General features: G+C 40.1%; 1 protein-coding gene across 2 annotated transcripts in view; it reads left to right on the forward strand.

The window, feature by feature from the left end:
* Positions 1-19,793, forward strand: part of HEATR3 (HEAT repeat containing 3) — a 36,407-nt gene extending 16,614 nt beyond the window's left edge. The window contains exons 11-15 of one of the 2 annotated variants that reach the window (XM_082677767.1): positions 1,356-1,492; positions 7,531-7,619; positions 12,447-12,590; positions 16,062-16,238; positions 19,058-19,793. In XM_082677767.1, the coding sequence (XP_082533893.1) occupies positions 1,356-1,492; positions 7,531-7,619; positions 12,447-12,590; positions 16,062-16,238; positions 19,058-19,180 (670 nt within the window). In that variant the 3' untranslated portion in view covers positions 19,181-19,793. The remainder of the gene's footprint in view (positions 1-1,355; positions 1,493-7,530; positions 7,620-12,446; positions 12,591-16,061; positions 16,239-19,057) is intronic. The other variant, XM_082677768.1, reaches the window with a different exon arrangement.
* The last annotated feature ends 480 nt before the right edge of the window (positions 19,794-20,273 follow it).

The raw sequence follows: 20,273 nt of genomic DNA on the forward strand, positions 1-20,273 counted from the left end.
ACAGCTGAGCTACTTCTTAACACATTAGATTAACACATGCAGCAATAAAAAATCTGAACTAGAACACTGACACTAAACTGTTTCCTTTAGTGATGCATACATAGGTGGTAAACCTGTAAAGAAAAGCAAGGAAATGTCTGCTATAAAAGTCTGGAGAGTGGTGACCTTTGGGGTCAAGGAGGTGGGGCGTGATAGGGAAGGGATAGGTGGGCCGTGAGGGTGCTAGCAGCATTTCTTTTCTTTTTTTTTTTAATTGAAGTATAGTTGATTTACAGTGTTATGTTAGTTTCAGGTGTACAGCAGTATTTCAGATATATACGTATTCTTTTTCAGATTCTTTTCCCTTATAGGTTATTACCCTATAGTTCTCTGTGTTATACAGTAGGTCCTTGTTGCTTATCTATTTTATATATAGTAGTGTGTGTATGTTAATCCCAAACTCCTGATTTATCCCTCCCCCCCTTTCCCCTTTGGCAACCATAAGTTTGTTTTCTATGTCTGTGGGTCTATTTCTGTTTTGTAAATAAGTTCATTTATATCTTTTTTTTTTTTTTAGTTTCCACCTATAAGCGATATCATATGACGTTTGTCTTTCTGGCTTAGTTCACTTAGTATGATAATCTCTAGGTCCATCCATGTTACTGCAGGTGGCGTTATTTCATTCTTTTTTATGTCTGAGTAATGTTCCATTGTATAAATATGCCACATCTTTGTTGGACATTTAGGTTGCTTCCATGTCCTTTAAATAGTGCTAGCATTGTTTATTTCCTACCTAGATGCACAGGTGTTTGCTTTGTAAACCGTTAAACTCTGTATATTCGTTGAGCGCTTTATGTATGTCATATTTCACAATTAAAAATAATTTTAAAGATACTGCCACGCATAGAAATTTTTCTCAAGCAGATTCCATGTGACTCATAAATGTGCTGTGCCTCAGCGGCCTTGAGTGCTCAAGCAGTTTGATCTGGTAGGATTTTTTTTTTTTTTTTTTTTGCGATATGCGGGCCTCTCACTGTTGTGGCCTCTCCCGTTGCGGAGCACAGGCTCCGGACGCGCAGGCCCAGCGGCCATGGCTCACGGGCCCAGCCGCTCCGCGGCATGTGGGATCCTCCCGGACCGGGGCACGAACCCGTGTCCCCTGCATCGGCAGGCGAACTCTCAACTACTGCGCCACCAGGGAAGCCTGAGCTGGTAGGATTAACAGTTCACTTTACGAATCCTTGCTCACTGCCCTAGACCTCCTTCTGCTTACAGATGGTCCCTGTCAGAATCTGACACTTAGTTTCAAGGTCAGTGCTGAATTCTGCTGGGTTACTGTCAGAGGAACAGACAGCATTCTCTCTCTTCCTTTGCAGAATGAGCACTATACAATGCAGAGCCCTCGTGTGTCTCCAGAGCCTTGTCTCCCTCCTGGATGTGGACCATCTGGGAGGACCTGCAGCCCTTCAGACACTTGCACAGCATCTGTCACAACTGCTTTTTTCTCAGCCAGGTAAATATTTAGACCTTATTGTGAAAAACGACTGGGATGGAGCAGAATTTTGAAGGGCCAGGAACTTGGAGTTTGTAATTATACGGTCTCTCACCCAACCTGCAGAAACCTTTCCCAGACACTAGCAGTCATATATTTATAGTTGCCGGTGGGATAGAGTCAACAAAGTATGCAGGCAGGCCTCTGGGGTATAATTATCTTTTTCATTAAAATTGCTTGCATCCAGTTACGTCAGGACAATCAAGGCTGCATCACAAATATCATAAATATTAGGGTTCATTAAAATATTTGGGTAATTCTCTATTCCTTAGTTTTCTTCTTAAATATAAAATCGTTTGATTTACATTTGATTGGGTGCTACAGATGTGTATGACAGAATTCACAAGGTTTGAGAGCACATAAAGTGGAAAGCCTCGCTCCTTTTTCTCACACTACCCAGTTCCTCTCCCAGAATTGGTCCCTGTGGCCAGTTTCTTGTGTATTCTTCCAGAGAGATTCTCGATACCAAGGTATGTATGTGTATTTTTAAGGCAAATGATAGACTACCGTACACACAGTTCTACACCTTGCTTTTTTTCCAACACATCTCTTTCTTCAAATACCTTTGCGTGGTACAAGCTGAATCTCTAAGTTACAGGTATCTGATGTGGATTAATTTCATTTGTACGCAGAAACCTAGAGAGATACTGTACATTAGATAGGTGTTCTTTTTTTTAAAAAAATTTTTACTGGAGTATAGTTGATTTACAGTGTTGTGTAAGTTTCTGCTGTACAGCAAAGTGAATCAGTTATACATATACCCACTCTTTTTTAGATTGTTTTCCCATGTAGGTCATTACAGAGTATTGAGAAGGGTTCCCTGTGTTATATAGTAGGTCCTTATTAGTTATCTATTTTATATATAGTAGTGTGTATATGTCAGTCCCACTCTCCCAGTTTATCCCTCCCCCCCCTTCCCCCTGGTAACCATAAGTTTGTTTTCTACATCTGTGACTCTATTTCTGTTTTGTATATCAGTTCATTTGTATCATTTTTTACATTCCATATACAAGCAATATCATAGAATATTTGTTAACTGTTCTTTTGAAATGACCTAGCTGTACAGCGTATAATGCATGCTCTTCTAACAGATTGTCATAGTTCACTGTCGTAGAATCTCATTTAACTTAGGCACATTAAACTATAGGAGCTCAAACAAAGCCAAGAAAGGAAATAGAGGTATTTTACATAGTAAAGGAAAATTCTTCGCGTTACTCTATCCGGCATGTATGTCTGGAGTGAGGGTTAATACGGGAGATGTGAATCTGCTCTATTTCTGTGCAAAACTGTTTAACATTTCCGCTTCTCAGACACAGTACTAAGTCCAAGAGCTGAAACTCTTAGAAGATCAAAATATGGTCACTTTTGACTAAATACAAGTTTCTGTATAAGCATTCCTTCAAGAGGCGGTCTCTGATTCTTTAAGACATCTATCTTGCACTCTATGAAGAGGTGCCGTGTATTTAATGGTGCATGTTTTAGAAGTTCTAGATTAATTTTTAAAGATTAAGTAAATAAATATTTAGAAACTCATTATATAGTTATCAATATTTGTCCATTAACAGGTGGAGTTTTCAAGTGATCTCACGCTGTATATCCTTTAGCTGGTGCCGTCATGTGAAAACCACATGCCCAGCCATACCTAAGACAGGATGTTGAACAGGATGTGAGCAGTGTTAGCCCCACTCCCGTTCCAAGCCCGTACTGGGCCAGCTCTGGAGCACAGAGGTGACTGGTCATTGTGAGCTGGCCAAATGATGACCATAGCTTTATATTTCTCTCCCAGCCTTATAAACCCAACGAGATCTGGATGGCATGGGGGGCAAGAGGGATGGTTTCCGTCAGCCCAGCAGGATGTCCTGTGGAGGGGTGGCTGGCGGAGACTGCTATTGCTCATGCCCCCTCCCATCCACGCATTCCCATGGGCTCCCTGCAAAGGGCAGGGCCAGATAGGGGAGTCCACAGCTAGGCCCCCAGGCGAGCAGGACCTACCCAGACCTCTTAGTGCTTCCAAGACCTGCTTAACCTGAGAGAACCCTGTTTGCCCTAGTTTCACAATTGCCATCTCTTTCCTCTGGGCCATTTCTCCATGAGGGTCCAGTCAGGGTCCCACAAGCCCCATCCCCTGCCAGCATGAAGAGTTTATTTCACTGGAAGTAAGTGCACATATTCTGTGCCTCTGCTTATGCAGAACACACTTAGGTGTGTTTCTCCTCGTTCAGCTGGCTGTTCTTGGTCACTGGTACAGGCACATTTATTACCTGGAAAGATCACAGGAAAACCATAACAAGCTGAGCCTGAGAGAAATAATGGAAAGTTTCTGAATTGTGAGAAAGTATGATTAAACACTTAGATTTTTAATAAATTCCAGTTTCCTAGCTATTGTAGACATAACCTTTTTATCAGAATGAAATTTTTGATAAAGGATAATTGCTTATACTATTCTAGTATAGTCTTTCCATATATTTGGGATTTATAAAATAGTGTAACCCTGTGAGCTCTACATGGATAATGTGAACTGTTATTGAAGAATTTGGTGGGGAGAATGGGGCTAAATTTCTCTCTTTTGTGTTACCATGTTTGAGTTAAATGTATGAGGATCGTACAGCTGTATTGTATTTAACTTGTTTTAGTTTTGCTGCTGAAATACAGTTCTGAATACTTATAAATTTTTTGATATATACCTCCATAGATTTGTGGCTGACATCAGAGATAAAATGAGCAAGTTTTTAGTAGAGTCTGGTCCTTGTGTTCAAAACACCAACATCTTTGTCTCCTTCATTTAAAATATTGATCTTCAAAACATAAGAAATTTTTAGCAATGTTGTATTTGCAGATTGGATCAGTTTGTCATTTTTTCCATTACGCGGGTTCTAAAATCATTTAGGATTCCCTGCTACCCTAGATTTTGGGGAGCAGAAAGCTCATTTTCATTACAGTTAGAATGGTGGTAGCACCCATTCTGGGATACGGTTTTTATTCCATATCAGAACATTGAAAATCAGTCTGCAGAATTCACCTAAATATAATTTGCTGCTTGATTACTTGTGGGTTGACTATTTACCTACATTTAGGTGTGCTACAAATTCTTAGATGCTGTACAAAGTTGTTGCGGGGAAAGACATTTTGAATCACCTCTTTTGTTTAACTTCTTTTGACATTTACTTAATTTCTTTTGACAATACCACGTCTTGACCTTTTACTGAGCATTTCTCAGAAAGGCAGAGTTGTTTGAACTTCCTTCCCTAATTTGGATAAATGAACAGAAACGTGAATTAAATAAAAATCATCCAAATTTAGGGGAAATATGAATTTCACGTAATGTAAAACAGTAGTGTAGTTTAGATTAGGATTTTGAATCTAAGGTCATTGTTATTTTCCTAAGAATAGAGGATAGAAAAAAAATTGGTTCTGAGATGTGTTCTAGTTTGTATCAAGTTAGTTCTGCATAACATGGTTTAATAGTTTTATGTGCAGCTGACAGATTTCCAGGACTACACTTACAGCTTTAATCAAATATAAGTTACTTTTCAGAGCCAGTATGGTGGCTTTTGGACGTTTAATAGTAACAATTTTATACCAGTTTTTGAGGGCCTCTTAGGTACTAGGTTTTATGAGCTAGGCATTTATTACTCCACCTGCCTGACGGGGACGCTGAGATTTAGAGGTTTAGGGACTTTTTTCAGGGGGGTTCCTTCTTTTAACAACTATTTATTTATTGACTTACTTTATGCCTCGCGCTGTTCTAGGTCCAAGGTATACAGGCATAAACAAGATAGGCAAGGCCGCCATGCTCATGGAGCTTGCATTTTCATATAAATAAAGGTTTAAGGTCATTTTGGCTAGGAAGGAAAAACATAAAAGCAGAATGGTATGAGGTGTCGCACTAGTTAGTATGGAAAGGCCCCTTTGAGGAGCTAACACTTGGGCTGAGACCAAAATGAGAGGTCACATAATGTCACAGGCTGGATCCTGGCCCTGGTCTGTCTGATCCTAAAGTATCCTAGTATCTGTTCTGTGATACTTACAGGAATTCCCTACCTCTGTGCATAACATATATCTGAAAATGAGAGAGCCGAAAGATAAGACAAGCCTTAATTGCAGTCTTTGCAGAAGCTGCCTTGCTCTCATGCGGCCCAGAAAGGGGCATCAGAATCTCTATTTGGCCAAGGGCACCACAGAGGAGAAGGACACAGTGTCTCCTGCTATATAACAAATCACCCCAAAACTTGCTGGCTTAAAACAGCAGTAATCGTATGCTATTTCTCGTGGTTTCTGTGGGTCAGGGATTTAGAAAGGGTCCAGCGGAGATGGTTTTCTCTACCCCATGATGTCTAGGCCAGTGTGTCTCAACTGGCAGCAGTTTTTGCCCCCCGAGGACTTTTGTCAATGTCTGGAGACCTTTTTTGTTGTTACAATTTGGGGGTTGTTGCTGGTATCTAGAGGGTAGAGGCCAGAGATGTTGTTAAATATCCTAGTGCCCAGGCGACTCCACGTGCACCACAAAGAATGATCTGGTCCAAAATGTCCATAGTGCTGAAGCTGAGAAACCCTAGCCTAGGGCCTCTGCTGGAAGACTGGGAGCCAGAATCATCTGAGGCCTATTCACTCACATGTCTGGTAGTTGGTTTGGGGTTGTCAGCCGGAACACTCACCTCTGACCCCTTCATGTGACCTGGGCTTCCATAATATGGTGGCTGGGTTCCAAGGGCGAGAGTTGAGAGAGAGGAGAGAGCAAAGGCATGTGAGTCAGGTGGAAGTCATGCCTTTTACCACTTAGCCTGTCACTTTCACATGTTGTCCTGGTTGGAGAAGCCACAAAATCCCACCCAGGTTCAAGGGGAGGGGAAATAGACTCCACAGTCTTTATGGGAAGTGGCAAGGTTCTGCAAGATCATGCAGAACTGGAAATACTCTTGTGGCTATTTTTTTCTATTTTAAATCAATTTATTGGGTTTTTAAAAAAAATACATTTATTTATTTATTTGTTTTTTTATTTTTGGCTGTGTTGGGGCTTCGCTGCTGCACACGGGCTTTCTGTAGTTGCAGCGAGTGGGGCTACTCTTCGTTGCGGTGCGCGGGCTTCTCATTGCAGTGGCTTCTTTTGTTGCGGAACATGGGCTCAGGGCACGCGGGTTTCAGTAGTTGTGGCTTGTGGGCTCTACAGCGCAGGCTCAGTAGTTGTGGCGCACGGGCTTAGTTGCTCCGCGGCATGTGGGATCTTCCCAGACCAGGGCTCGAACCCGTGTCGCCTGCATTGGCAGGCGGATTCTTAACCACTGCGTCACCAGGGAAGCCCTGTTGTGGCTATTTTTGGAAAATATAACCTATCACACCACATCAATTGCTTTCCCTTCCACCAAAGGGGTTAGGGAGCCAGCTCACCTAGGCGGTCCTCACTCTCCTATATGGCTGTGTTATCATAATTGTTTATTGCTGCTGTTCTGTTTATTCCGTGTGGGAAGAAGGGACAATAAGAAAAGAGTAAAAATGAGCAAGAGTGGGAAGGGGAAGTTGGGTCAGTAAAAACCACAGGAGCCACTGAAAACCAGAGGCATAGTGGCCTGGCCCTGCACAAGCAACACTTCTTGGCTGGGCAGTGGGCTTGGGTTGGCGAGGAGGCACTCTGACTTGGGAGATGACTCTACCCTATGTCTGCCCAGCACCGTGATAGCAATCTGTGAAAAGCTGAATTCAGTCTACAAAGGTTAGCTCAGGCTTATCACGTGCTACAGTGTGAGTTAAATGAAAATCCAGCATCTACATACAAGTCAAGGACTCTCAGGACTATCCTGATTATTTCAATCGTGGTCATCTTTCCGACTCAAATATGCAGTTCACAGGGAGCTGTGAAGTGGAAGTTTGGGCTTAAATATCAAATGTTTTTAATATTGTAGCATATATTAACATTTAACATGCTTTGTTTTGACTCTTTTTCTATAAATAACTCTTCTTAGAGAAAAACAAAAACAAATTTATATTTCACTTTTGTGTTTTAGATTTCGCTAAGCATGTTGACTTTTTAGAAGCTATAAGTAGTGCCTTGAGGGCCCTTTTGCAAACGGTGGCCTCCAAGAACATTCCTCAGGTAAGGTTTTAAAATTTTTTTGTGGAACTAGCCAAGATTCTGTATTATGGAGGCAAAATTTATTGCTTAACTATTTTTCAGTATTTATTTCTATTGAAAGAGTAATGCATGATCCTTGTAAAGTGGAAACAAAAGTACTGAAAGTATAAAAGTAAAATCTTTTCCTTCTCCCCACCACCCCCATCAAAACATACACAGTTTTTTAGTTGATATAATGTGTTTGGCATTTGTGTTGTAAGTATTTTCTCTGGAAATCATTTGTCTTTTTTAAAACATTTTATGACAGAAATTTATAGGCACGTACTCCAGGTCCTCCACAGTGATCTGTCTGCACCTCTGTGATAGGTGCCTTATCACGTTTATTTTTTACTTTTTATGAAGGAAATTTTCAAACATTTCTAAAAGCAGAGATAATAGTATTGTTACCTGAAAGCATTATCACCAAGTGTCAACAAGTTGCCAACATCTTGTCATTCTTGTTTCTTTCACTTTCCCTACATTTTTGTTTTAGCTTCTTGGAATAGTTAAAGCAAATCATATTATTTCACCCATGAATGTTTTATCGTGTGCTTCATTATGTGTCTGTGACAGAAAATGAACTTTTAAAAATCTTAACCGCAGTACCATTATCCCAAACCCCCAAATCAACAGGTGTTTTAAAATTATCGTTTGATATGCAGTCTGAGTTCAGTTTCCCCTGATTGCTTTTAAAATGTTTTTTTTTTCCAATTGGTTTGTTCAAGTCAGCATCTAAGTAGGATCCATGTATTGTTCTTAGTTGGTATTTTGGTCTCTTAAATACATATATTTTAATGGGGTTAGTGAGATTTAATTCACATACCATACAGTTCACCCATTTAAAGTATACAATTCAGTAGTTTTTAGTATAATGACAGATTCTTAAATCTCTGAATTTATAACATTTCCCCTGCCTGCCCGCCTTTCCCCATACTATTTATTCATCAAAGAAGCTATCGGGTTTCCCTGGTGGCGCAGTGCTTGAGAATCCGCCTGCCAATGCAGGGGACACGGGTTCGAGCCCTGGTCCAGGAAGATCCCACAGGCCGTGGAGCAACTAAGCCCGCGCACCACAACTACTGAGCCTGCACTCTAGAGCCCGCGAGCCACAATTACTGAGCCCATGAGCCACAGCTACTGAGCCCGAATGCCCAGAGCCTGTGCTCTGCAACAAGATAAGCCACCACAATGAGAAAGCCGTGCACTGCAACGAAGAGTAGCCCCTGCTCGCCGCAACCAGAGAAGAGCCCGCGAACACCCAAAAATAAAGACCCAATGCAGCCAAAAATAAAAAATAAATAAAGTAATTAAATTTTTTTTAAAACCCAGAAAACGCCATAATATTAAAAAGAAGAAGAAGATGCTGTCATCTGTCCTAAAGAATTTCCCCCATTCTCAGATATGGCTGCTTTAACAATGTTATTATTTAACAGGTCCCTCTGTCTCCCATATTGCCTATAAATTGGGAGCTAGGTCTAGAGCCTTAATTAGATTCAGGATCAGATCGTTTAGGCAAAAATAATTCACAGTGCTGTATGTATATTCTACTTTTATATCACAAATCACATATTGTTGTAAAATAGTGATGTTAAGATTAATCAATGGATTCACTTGTAGCAACCAGTGATTTTTGTTGTATAGATCCACTATTTTGCAAACCACTATAGGGTTTGCAAAATGGAGATATCCTAATTTTGTCATTCCTTTTAAAGCATTTATTAGCTGTGATTCTTCTGTAAATAAAAACTTCCTATTTCATCAATTAGTTGGTAACTTTGAAATAAATTTCATACCAAAAAAGATAGGGCATGATTCTCCCTCCCCCCACCCCACCCTTTTTTCTAGAATAATGAGTTGGTGTCCTAGCAGTCTCTAAAAATAACCAGTTTTTTAAACCATCATTAAAAACTCATTAATTATTTACCCTACAGAATATAGTTAATAATTTCAAAATAATGGTATTATTACTAACAATAACACTACTGAATGCAGTTTAAGATTTCTTTGTGATTCTTCATGTCCTTAGGGAAAAAAATCTCTCTAGGACTATACAAATTACTGTGTTTTAAAGTTGCTTGAAAAGTTCTCTTTGTGGCTTGTTATAAAGTTAGCTTCAGTTGTTTCAACTTTTATTAAAGCATTTTTTGTTTGCTTTAATTTTTATTTTTTAATTATATAAAATATTTACACAGTTTCAGAGTTAAAACAAACAAGATATATTCAGAGAAAAATATGGTATATACATACTGTGGAATAGTATTCAGCTTTAAAGAAGAATGAAATTCTGATACATGCTACTGCATGGATGAACCTGGAAGACGTTATGCTAAATGAAAGACACAAAAGGACAAGTATTGTAGGAATCCTCTTATGAGGGTCCTAGAGTAGTTAAATTTGTGGGACAGAAAGGAGAACAGTGGTTGCCAGGGGTTGGGGTAAGGGTGGGGTGTGTGGGGAGACATTGTTTAATGGGTACAGGGTTGCAGTATGGAACAATGAAGAAGTTCTGGGGATGGATGGTGGTGTTGCACCGACCGGTTGCACAACAGTGTGAATGTACTGTACTTACTACCACTGAACTGTACTTTTAAATATGGTTGAAATGGTAAGTTTTACGTATATTTCATCCCCAAAAAGAATATATATATGTATATATTTAGAGAGGTCTAGCTTCTGTCCCTTTGCCCCTGTTCTTTCCTTTGTGCCATTGGTAATCATCCTTTTTGGTTTTTTAATTTATCATTCTATTGTTCTTTTTTGGAAAACATAAGCAAAATATGTATGTATTTGTATTTCAGTCCTTTTTTTTTTTTTTTTTTTTTTTGCGGCATGCGGGCCTCTCACTGTTGTGGGCTCTCCCGTGGCGGAGCACAGGCTCCGGACGCACAGGCTCAGCGGCCGTGGCTCACGGGCCCAGCCGCTCCGCGGCATGCGGGATCCTCCCGGACCGGGCCACGAACCCGCGTCCCCTGAATCGGCAGGCGGACTCTCAACCACTGCACCACCAGGGAAGCCCCACTCCTTTCCTTAAAAGTAGTGCTTCTGTACTTTGCTCTTCTCCCTTATTAATCACCATAGACATGTTTCTCATTTCTTTTTTACAGCTTCATATCACTCCATTGTGTACATATTCCATATTCAACATGTCTGCATCGATGGATATTGTAGTTGTTTCCAATCTTTTGCTATTACAAATAGAACTGCAGTGAATAGCCTTTTTTACAGAAGTTCTGTTGTGTTTTTTGCCATTGTGTCTTTGGGATCGATTCCTAGAATTGGGCTTGCCGGCTCAGAGAACAGATGGATTTGTAGCTTTGCTCTGGGTATTGCTGTAGTCCCCTCCTTAGAGTCTGAGCCGTTTCGAATCTCCACCAGCAGCGTTTAAGAGTGCCTGTTCTGCCAGAGCCTCACCAGAAGAATATGTTGTCAAAATGTTGGATTTTAAGTGGTCTGATGGGTGAGAAATTATATCTCAATTTTAATTTGCATTTCTCTTACTGTGAGGAGGTTGGACATCTTTTCATGTGTTTTAAGGGCCTTTGCATTTCTTTTTCTGTAACTTTTCCCATCTTTTGTCAATTTTGCTATCGGGTCTGTGGTCTTTTTCCTCTGTGTGTATAAGGGCAAATCCTAGGGCTTTGCCCCCAGTCTACTGAAGCAGAAACTCTGGGGAGGGGCCCAGAGATGTCTGTGTTTTAACAAGTTCTCTAGGTGATTGTCATGCACTCTGAAGTTTGAGAACTACAGTTCTAAACCGTCCTCACTGCTTCCTTTCTAAAATCCTCCAGTTCTGAGTACCACGTCACTAGACCACACCACCCCACCTCTCTTGGTTACAGTCACCCACCACCCCCAAGGGCGCCCCTCGTTCCTTGAAGATTCCTGCTGTTGGTTTCTGTTACTTTTCACTGGTCCCGTCATGATTCTAGGTGATTTCAGAATCCACGTGGATGCTCTTCCCAGGAACCTGGCTTCGCAGTTCTTCGGCCTCCTTTCCTCTGGTGGCCCGTCTTCCTTCCGTCCTTAGTCATTGCATGGCCACACCTCTAGAGCAGTGCTAACCCAGACTTGGCCCTGTTCCAGAGTTTAATGGGAAGTCTCTGGTGTTTTACTGTTAAATATAGCACATGATGTTGGCCTCTAATACATACTCTTTAAATATTTTCTCTTTGTATATTTGAGAATTTTTTTCAAGAACGTAACTTCTAAAGAAAAAAGAAAGAACATAACTTCTGACCCTCAGTTTCTATGAAAGGGAAAGTGACATTTGCACTCTTGTGATACCTGTGTCTACGTGTGTGTTCAGATCAGCTTAAAATGAAAATTATCACTACTTGGTGGAAGCACTATATGATTTAATGGGTTTTACAGTCTTTATTAATTTACCATAACACACAAATCTCAAAGTCAGTTCTTACCTTGTATAGATTTCAGCCCATTTTTATTAAAGCTGCATGGTCCTATTTACATTTTTTATGATCAACGTTGAAAAGAAATGAGAATCTCTTTGGTCTGTGTACCTCTGAATGAAAGTCTTCAAATGAGACAAATAGGATCTGAAGGTTCTTTTACAGGCTTACAGCCATGGGATAGAAAAAGTGGTGACAGTAACATGAGCAGGCCTCGTCCTAGTTCAGAGTTACCAACGTTATTAATGAGTGATTAGAATATGTAATAACTTCACCGAGAGTTTGTGTCACTTGTAGCATCGTGCCTCTTGTAGAAGAGACTCCTGCCAATCCCGTTGCACATGCTGTTGGAATTGGCTGAGTTTAACGTGCTAAATACTCTCTCCTTCTCTTTCAACAGTGCATGACTCCCGACCAGCTGTTGACACTATGCAGAGCAGGCATCCATAGTAGTAATGTTGGGGTGAGGGTGAATGTGGTTAGTATTTTAGGAATCACTGGCAGCGTCCTAGCCAAAGAAGATGGTACACTTGACACTCTTAAGGTAAAAACAATATGCTTCCAACCTAAATCATTAAGTCATTAGAAATGGGAGAAGAGTGACTATTGGTGTGGGATTTTAAAAACTTCTGTGGACTTCATGAGAAGAAATCATATCAAGGAGTTGCTTACTGGGGACTTCTCTGGCGGTCCAGTGGTTAAGACTCCAAGCTTCCAATGCAGGGGGTATGGGTTTGCTCCCTGGTCAGGGAACTAAAATCCCGCCTACCGTGCGGCACAGCCAAAAAATAAAACTAAAAAAAATATATATATATATTGCAAGAAAAAGAAAAGTTGCTTACTAAGGTATATTATTAAAACATACCCTTTGGCTTAATCTAACTCCATGAATCAGATAGGTACTTGAAGAGTTGTCCCATTTTGCCATTTAACTTTACTCCGGAGATGTTTTATCAAAAATAAATTTGTCTTCAGTGGAAGGCCAGGGTTCAGAGTTGTTCAGGATGCCTCTGCCTTTGCTGTTGCATTAAATGTGTACATGTTGTATTCTCCTCCTGGTGAAGGAACAGTCCAGACAGTTTCCTCAGCACACCAGGCTGTAGTGCATTTTGCACAAAGCCACCCAGTTCATCCTAAGACCTCTCATAAATTTTAAGCAGCAACTCTGGTAGTGCCAGCACACTAGGAACTCACTCAGCATGTTTGCTTCCAGCACTTTATCTCAACAAGTTGCTTAGGAACTGCACTGCCAGAGATACAGCCTAGTAACTAAAAGAACAGTAATAGTAAAATTACCCTTTGTTGTGCTAATCATCATTGCTGAAGTGTAGATTGCTGATAATGGATTATAAACTGATTAATATGAAGTATTTTCTTAACTTGCTAAGAGCTAAACAATGTGACTGGTATTTTTTAGAAGCTTATTTTGAAATGGTGATACATGCATATAGCAAAACATTTAGGAAAGTAGAAAAGAATCTATAGTGCAAAGACACATCTCCACTCCTAAACATCCGGTCCCCCAGTTCCACTCTAGAGAGGCAGCCACTGTTACCCATCTCTTCTGTGTCATTCCAGGGATTTTGATTATATATAGACACCAAGTGAGAGGGCATGGCTGTGTGGCTCTGTACGTGTACACATATACCGATGAGCATGTGTAGGTATAATCACTTCCCACCCCTTTAGACTGTAAGGTCCAAGGTCCACTTTAGGGGAACAGCGAGTTTTTCTCAGGCATAACATAAGATTTCTAAAATATTTTTATTTCAAGTCACATTTTCAAGCATGAAGAAAAGTAGAAAGTACAGTAAATTTTTGTATAGCCATCAAGCGTATTTAAGAATTACTGGTTTTCTATCATATATACTTCAAGTAGTTGCTCTGCTGAGGGTGTTAAAGACATCCTGGTATTCTGCCCCTATGGGTTCAGTAGGCGTATCTTAACAAGAGGGACACTCTCTCATATAACCACCATTATGCTGTACACAATTAACAGTTATTTCTTAATATGTCTAATACCTGGTCCATATTCAGAACTTTCCAGTTGTTCCAAAAATATCTATTTGTGGATGGTTTGTTTGAACCAGGATCTAAGTCAAGTCTACATGTTGTGCCTGCTTGGGGGTCTTCTAAGCCTCTCTCCATCTAGAGCCGCGCTCCTTCTTGCGCCACCTCCCAACCCCTGTTTTCTCCTCAGCTCCCGGCTTGGTTGTGGCTCATAACGTTCAGCTTCTGGATTTGTCTGATTGCTTCCTTGTGACGTTACGTTTGTTCCTTTATCCTCTGAATCTCCCGCAAGATGGAAGTTAGATCTAAAAGCTAGGTTCGATTCAGATTAATCTTTTCAGTAAAACTACTTCGTAGGTGATGCTGTATATTTCATGTTGTATGATAAGATACTAAATTTAAATACTATCCTAGAGGTTATCTAGACCACTTATATTCAGATGAGAAAATTGAGGCCCAGCGTGGGTAACGGGACTGTCCCGGAGTCACCCCGTTATTTATGGTAGAGCTGGAGTTTGGACTCAGCATTTCTTAAATTTATTTTATTTTATTTTATTTATTTTATTTTTGGCTGTGTTGGGTCTTCGTTGCTGTGCGCGGGCTTTTCTCTGGTCGCGGTGAGCGGGGGCTACTCTTTGTTGCGGTGTGCAGGCTTCTCATTGCGGTGGCTTCTCTTGTTGTGGAGCACGGGGCTCTAGGCGCGTGGGCTTCAGTAGTTGTGGCTTGTGGACTCTAGAGCGCAGGCTCAGTAGCTCAGTAGCTGTGGCGCACGGGCTTAGTTGCTCCGCGGCATGTGGGATCTTCCCAGACCAGGGCTCAAACCTGTGTCCTCTGCATTGGCAGGTGGAGTCTCAACCACTGTGCCACCAGGGAAGCCCTGGACTCAGCATTTCCACTCTCCCACCCGTAATACAGATGTGCACATCGCCCTTAAGACATAAAGTGTGAAGCAGAACAGCCAAAATAAAATAACTTTACTCTTAAACAATTCTTTGCAGGTTGGGAATGGTCTGTTCATTAGCTAGCTAATTGTGAAAAAAATGGGTAGATGTTAAAAATCATCACAGTGATGCAAAATGAGATTATGTGCTCTTTAGTTTTTTAATTGTCTTAGAGTGTTTTTCATGTAATTTAAAAAGCAGGGGCTTCCCTGCTGGCGCAGTGGTTAAGAATCCGCCTGCCAATGCAGGGGACGTGGATTCGAGCCCTAGGCCGGGAAGATCCCATGTGCTGTGGAGCAACTAGGCCCGTTCGCCACAACTGCTGAGCCTGCGCTCTAGAGCCCGTGAGCTGCAACTACTGAGCCCGTGTGCCACAACTACTGAAGCTCACGCACCTAGACCCCGTGCTCTGCAACAAGAGAAGCCACTGCAATGAGAAACCCGCGCACTGCAACGAAGAGTAGCCCCCGCTCGCCACAACTAGAGGAAGCCCGCGCATAGCAATGAAGACCCAACGCAGCCATAAATAAATACATTAATTAATTAATTAAAAAAAAATTTTTTTAAAAAGGAGGGTTTTTTGTTACAGATAATATTTATATGCATTTTGACACCATGGGAAAAGGCTTTTTGATGGAGATAGAAGGGAAATTTTAATAACTTCCAATATCTGTCTTTCATATATCATTTATGGATCTTAATTCATTTTATTTAGGAATATAAACTCTAAGATTTTAAATTTATCTTGCTTATGTTATACTTGGTATTTTTATAAATATGTGTTGCCTTTGATCTTTTTAAAGTTTAAATTTTTCCCTAGCATTTATTTATTTATTTATGGGCCACACCGCATGGCTGTGGGATCTTAGTTCCTCAACCAGGGATCACACCCACGCCCCCTGCAGTGGAAGTACAGAGTCTTAACCACTGGACTGCCAGGAAAGTCCCTCCCTAGCATTTTTATGTAAAATTTTATGCGTGAATTGTTGTCACCTTTAGAGTTAGTACTTATTTTGAAAGCTGACTCAGGATGTTGGATGATAACTGTGTTTTGTTGTCTCCAGACCATCGGGTGCTTTCTGCTTGAGGTTGCCACCAAAGATCCCTCCCTTGTAGTAGCAGGAGAGGCTTTGGATGCCCTCTTTGATGTTTTTGCAGATGGTAAAGAAGCTGAAAGGGCCTCAGTTCAAATTAAATTGTTATCTGCTCTGAAAGAATTCCAGCCAGTCTTCAAAATGAAGGTATGTAGCGTTTTATTTAGAAATGCTGAAGTCTCAGCGTTCTATGGGAGGCGGGTGTGTGTGGTTCCCTCCGTGCAATCTCAGTGATTCATATAGCACTCCATCCCCAGTTCTGTGTAAACGCTTGTTGGCTGAGTCAGGGCTCAGTCTCCCTTTCTGTTGAATCACTGTGACGTGAGCCAAAATGGTGTCGACACGTTCCTCTTTCTGCAGCGGTTTAGAAATGTTAACAGTGCTTATGTGTAAGCACTACAGTCTGGCCTGCAAAGCACTTTCATAGACATGTTAAATTTATTTTATATCATGTAATGCATTATAGGCTGATTTCATTGTTACGAATATTTCCCTTTGGTGCTCTGAAAAAAAAGGCAAACAAACTCCAAGTTGGCCTCTAATGGAGAACGTAGCTACCTTCATTTGCCCTTTTATTGATTGATTGATTGATTGATTCATCAGAAGCATCAAAGCTAACTTTGAGTCAAAAAAATAATGTTCAAAAACTGTTTTAGTGGTTGGGGGAAGGCAATCAGAAATTTTAAAAACAGCGTTTGATCACATGTCCACGAATGTAAGTTTATCAATTCTCCTCTTATCTAAATCTCTATTTCATTTTGAGAAATAAAAATATTTGTATTTTTTGCTTTTACATTTTAAATTAAATTTTTGCTTTTAAAGCTTTGTCAAGAGAATAGAGGCTTTAATGGAAAAGTAGCTTACTTTTGTTGCTTTCCAATACGTGTTTCTTTTCTCTAACAAGCTTCTAAGGCAGAATTCAGTTCCTGTGGCCAGAGCTCTGTGATAAGATTTTAGGTGAATGTGATTGTATGTTTAGAAATTTAAACTTTGTGAATTTTTTTAAGGCATAAAAAATAGTTTTCTTTTGCAGAAGAAAAAAATAGCAGCACATGCCATGCACATTCTGTGTCACAGTTACATCAGTATTAGTTTAGGAACATTAATAATTGGTTTGTTTTTAACATTTTCATGTTTTGGCATCCCACATTTAAAAATGTAGTGATAGTGGCTGACACTTACTGAGTTAAGCTTCACCAGTAGGTGACTTTAGTCTTGAGGGGGGAAAATTGATCAATTTACTCTTAATTATGCTTTGTTTAAGCCTGTAGTTTTGTTTGTTTCTTTGTCTGGGTTTTGTTTTGTTTTGAGATGTAATTGACATATAGTGTCAGTTTTAGGTATACAACATAATAATTTGATCTATGTATCTATTGCAAAATGATTACCGCAATAAGTTTAGTTAACATTCATCACCACACATAGTTACAAATTTTTTTCTTGTAATGAAAACTTATAAGACCTACTCTCTTAGTCACTTTCAGATATATAGTACAGTGTTGTTAACTGTCATCACCTTGCTATACATTACATCCCCAGGACTTATTTCTCTTATACAGTTGATCCTTGAATAACACGGGGCAGATCCACTTAAATACACAGATTTTCTTCCGTGGTAAATACTACAGTACCACATCATCCGCAGTTGGTTGAATCCGTGGCCAACAGTAAACTTATTCCCAGGTTTTTGACTGGGGGGTGGGGAGTTGACGCCCTAACCACTGCATTGTTCAGGGGTCAGCAGGAACTGAAGTGTGTACCTTTTGACCACCTTCACCCATTTTACCCACCCCGATCCCCACGGCCTAGTGTTTATTTTTTAAGCAGTGAGAAGTTTTATTCCCACCTGTTCCCTGTCTCATGGGTAACCAAATTGAATGGTGTTTCTCTAAGCAAAGACAAATGCACCTTAGTATTTTCCCCCTTCATTATCCACAAGATGGTATAATATATTCACATTCCTGTACTTTATGTGCTTTTACTTAACACTGTCTCCTAGAGACATTTCCGTACCAGTACGTAGAGGGTGTCCACATTGTTCTTAAAGATCACAGGCCCTTTAAACTTCTGAAAAAGCAGTCTGCATGGTAAGGAGAAAATGTCCCCTTTCCCTGCAGCTGCAAGGAAAGCAGATGCAGTTGAGTCATCAGACTGTGTAGAAGCGAATGCTTCGAGAGCAGTGATGTAAACTGTGAACTAGGAAAGTAACCCCTAACCTCTGGAATGTCCATTGTTCTGATTGATTTTCCTACTTAATATGCATTGCAGTGATGGTGATATTTAATTGTTTTTCTTTTCTCAAAGCTATAAAGCCCTGATGCAATTTCTCTGTTAGCCAGAATGGCAGCATGTAGTTTTTTATATGAAGCTCCTTTGTGAATGAAGCCACAGTTGCATTAAAGGCTATTTGGTATATATTTAGCCCCAAATTGCATCTAAACACAATACAATGCATTTTACCAAAAAACTTCTTTAGAGCAGCTGTCCTCAAAAGTGTCCTGTAAAAAAAAAAAAAAAAAAAAAAAAAAAGTGTCCTGTATCCGCAGCGCCAGCATCACCTGGTAACTTGTTACAAATGCAAATTCTCAGGCCCAGCTCCAGACCTACTGAAAATCAGAAACTGTGTGGATAGGCCCACCAGTCTGGTTTTTAACAAGCCTTCCAGATGCTAAAATTTGAGAACCATGGCTCTGGATTAGAGGTGAGGTATAGTTCACATACCATACAACTCATTCTTTTAAAGTCTACAATTCAGTTGTTCTTGTAACTATCATTTAAAAGGTGCACAATCTTAATTTATCTTTATTGTGGCTAATGTACTGTGTTCCATCACCTTGGAAGTGAAAATGTTTCACCAAAATCTGACTGCTGTTTGTTCTAATAATAAATACACCACAAATTAAATGCTTTCTTATTTAAAGGAATTAGTGATATATACCAAATCACATATGATATATTTTTGGCAGATACGGAAAGAAGGGAGAGCTAAATACAGTCCAGATCAGCTGTGTGTTCTTGACAACGTGAAGATGAACTTGAGAAGGTTTGTCGCTTATCAAGAAACTGTTGAGAAAAAACTGACTACTTGAAAGAGACCAGTCCTCGTCTCAGAGCGTTCAAAGCTGAAGAATACTAGAGGGTTTCCTTTCAGTGTGTGTGTTCCTGAAAGTCATTTTTTAATGCCTGTACACTAATTTGAAGTTCATAAAAACTCCAGAACCTATCAGAAACTCTTAAAAGCTCTGGGATCTGTGTGGCATTTCTAGTGCTCTCAGAAATGTTTCCAGCATATTTTAATCACTGGAAACACGAAGAGTGGAAACACAAGGAAATCTCAGGTGCTTCTTCACGAGCAGTGAAGACACTTCCAAACAATCATGTTTTCCTTGAATTTTGCAAAAAAGGAAAATCCGAGGCATTGCTCGGCTGCTCTTTTAAGCCATTATCATTTTATATTAGCTAAATCTTTAACTGAAATATGAAGACAAGCTTTATAAATTTTTTTTGGTATGAAGTATATCAATTATGCTTACCTTTTGTGAAGAGGGGAGTGAGTTGGAGTCATACACCACTATTTAGCAGACTATACTACTAGCTAATGAGCTCATGAGGTCATCGTCGTCCTCTGTACAAAAGGATCTGATCGGATACTGCTTTGGAACATCACTCCTTATTTAATTGGAATTTAAATGGAATCAGAATTGGAAGAATATGTTTTTTAATAAATAACTTTTTAATTGAAAGCTTTGTGTCTTGGAAGATCTTTTTTAAAATATCAGATAATCCTATTACTGCGTGTTTGCTTGCTAATGGATCTTGCTTTGAATATATGTGTGCTATTAAAAACAAGACTTTATACCAAGAATCTCCAGCATTACTGTCAATGTCCTTGAGGTAGTACGGTGACAGGTGGAGCAAAGGGAGGGAGCTTCAGTGCACATCATTGTCGGAGTGGGGCCCCTGGACCGGGTCTGTTGTCTGTCTATTTGCCTGATCAGAAGAGTTGTTGGAGATTTGAAAATTTACCCACTGTAGATCTCAGTTGACCTGTTAAAAGGCCCAATACCCAGCACAGGACTTAACTTTAGTTAACATCCATCACCTCACATACATTTTTTTTCCTTGTGATAAGAACCTTTAGCATCGACTCTCTCAGCAACTTTCAAATGTGCAATACGGTAT

The sequence above is a fragment of the Grampus griseus genome (genome assembly GCF_964374135.1).
Source record: "Grampus griseus genome assembly, chromosome: 19".
NCBI classification, from domain to species: domain Eukaryota; kingdom Metazoa; phylum Chordata; class Mammalia; order Artiodactyla; family Delphinidae; genus Grampus; species Grampus griseus.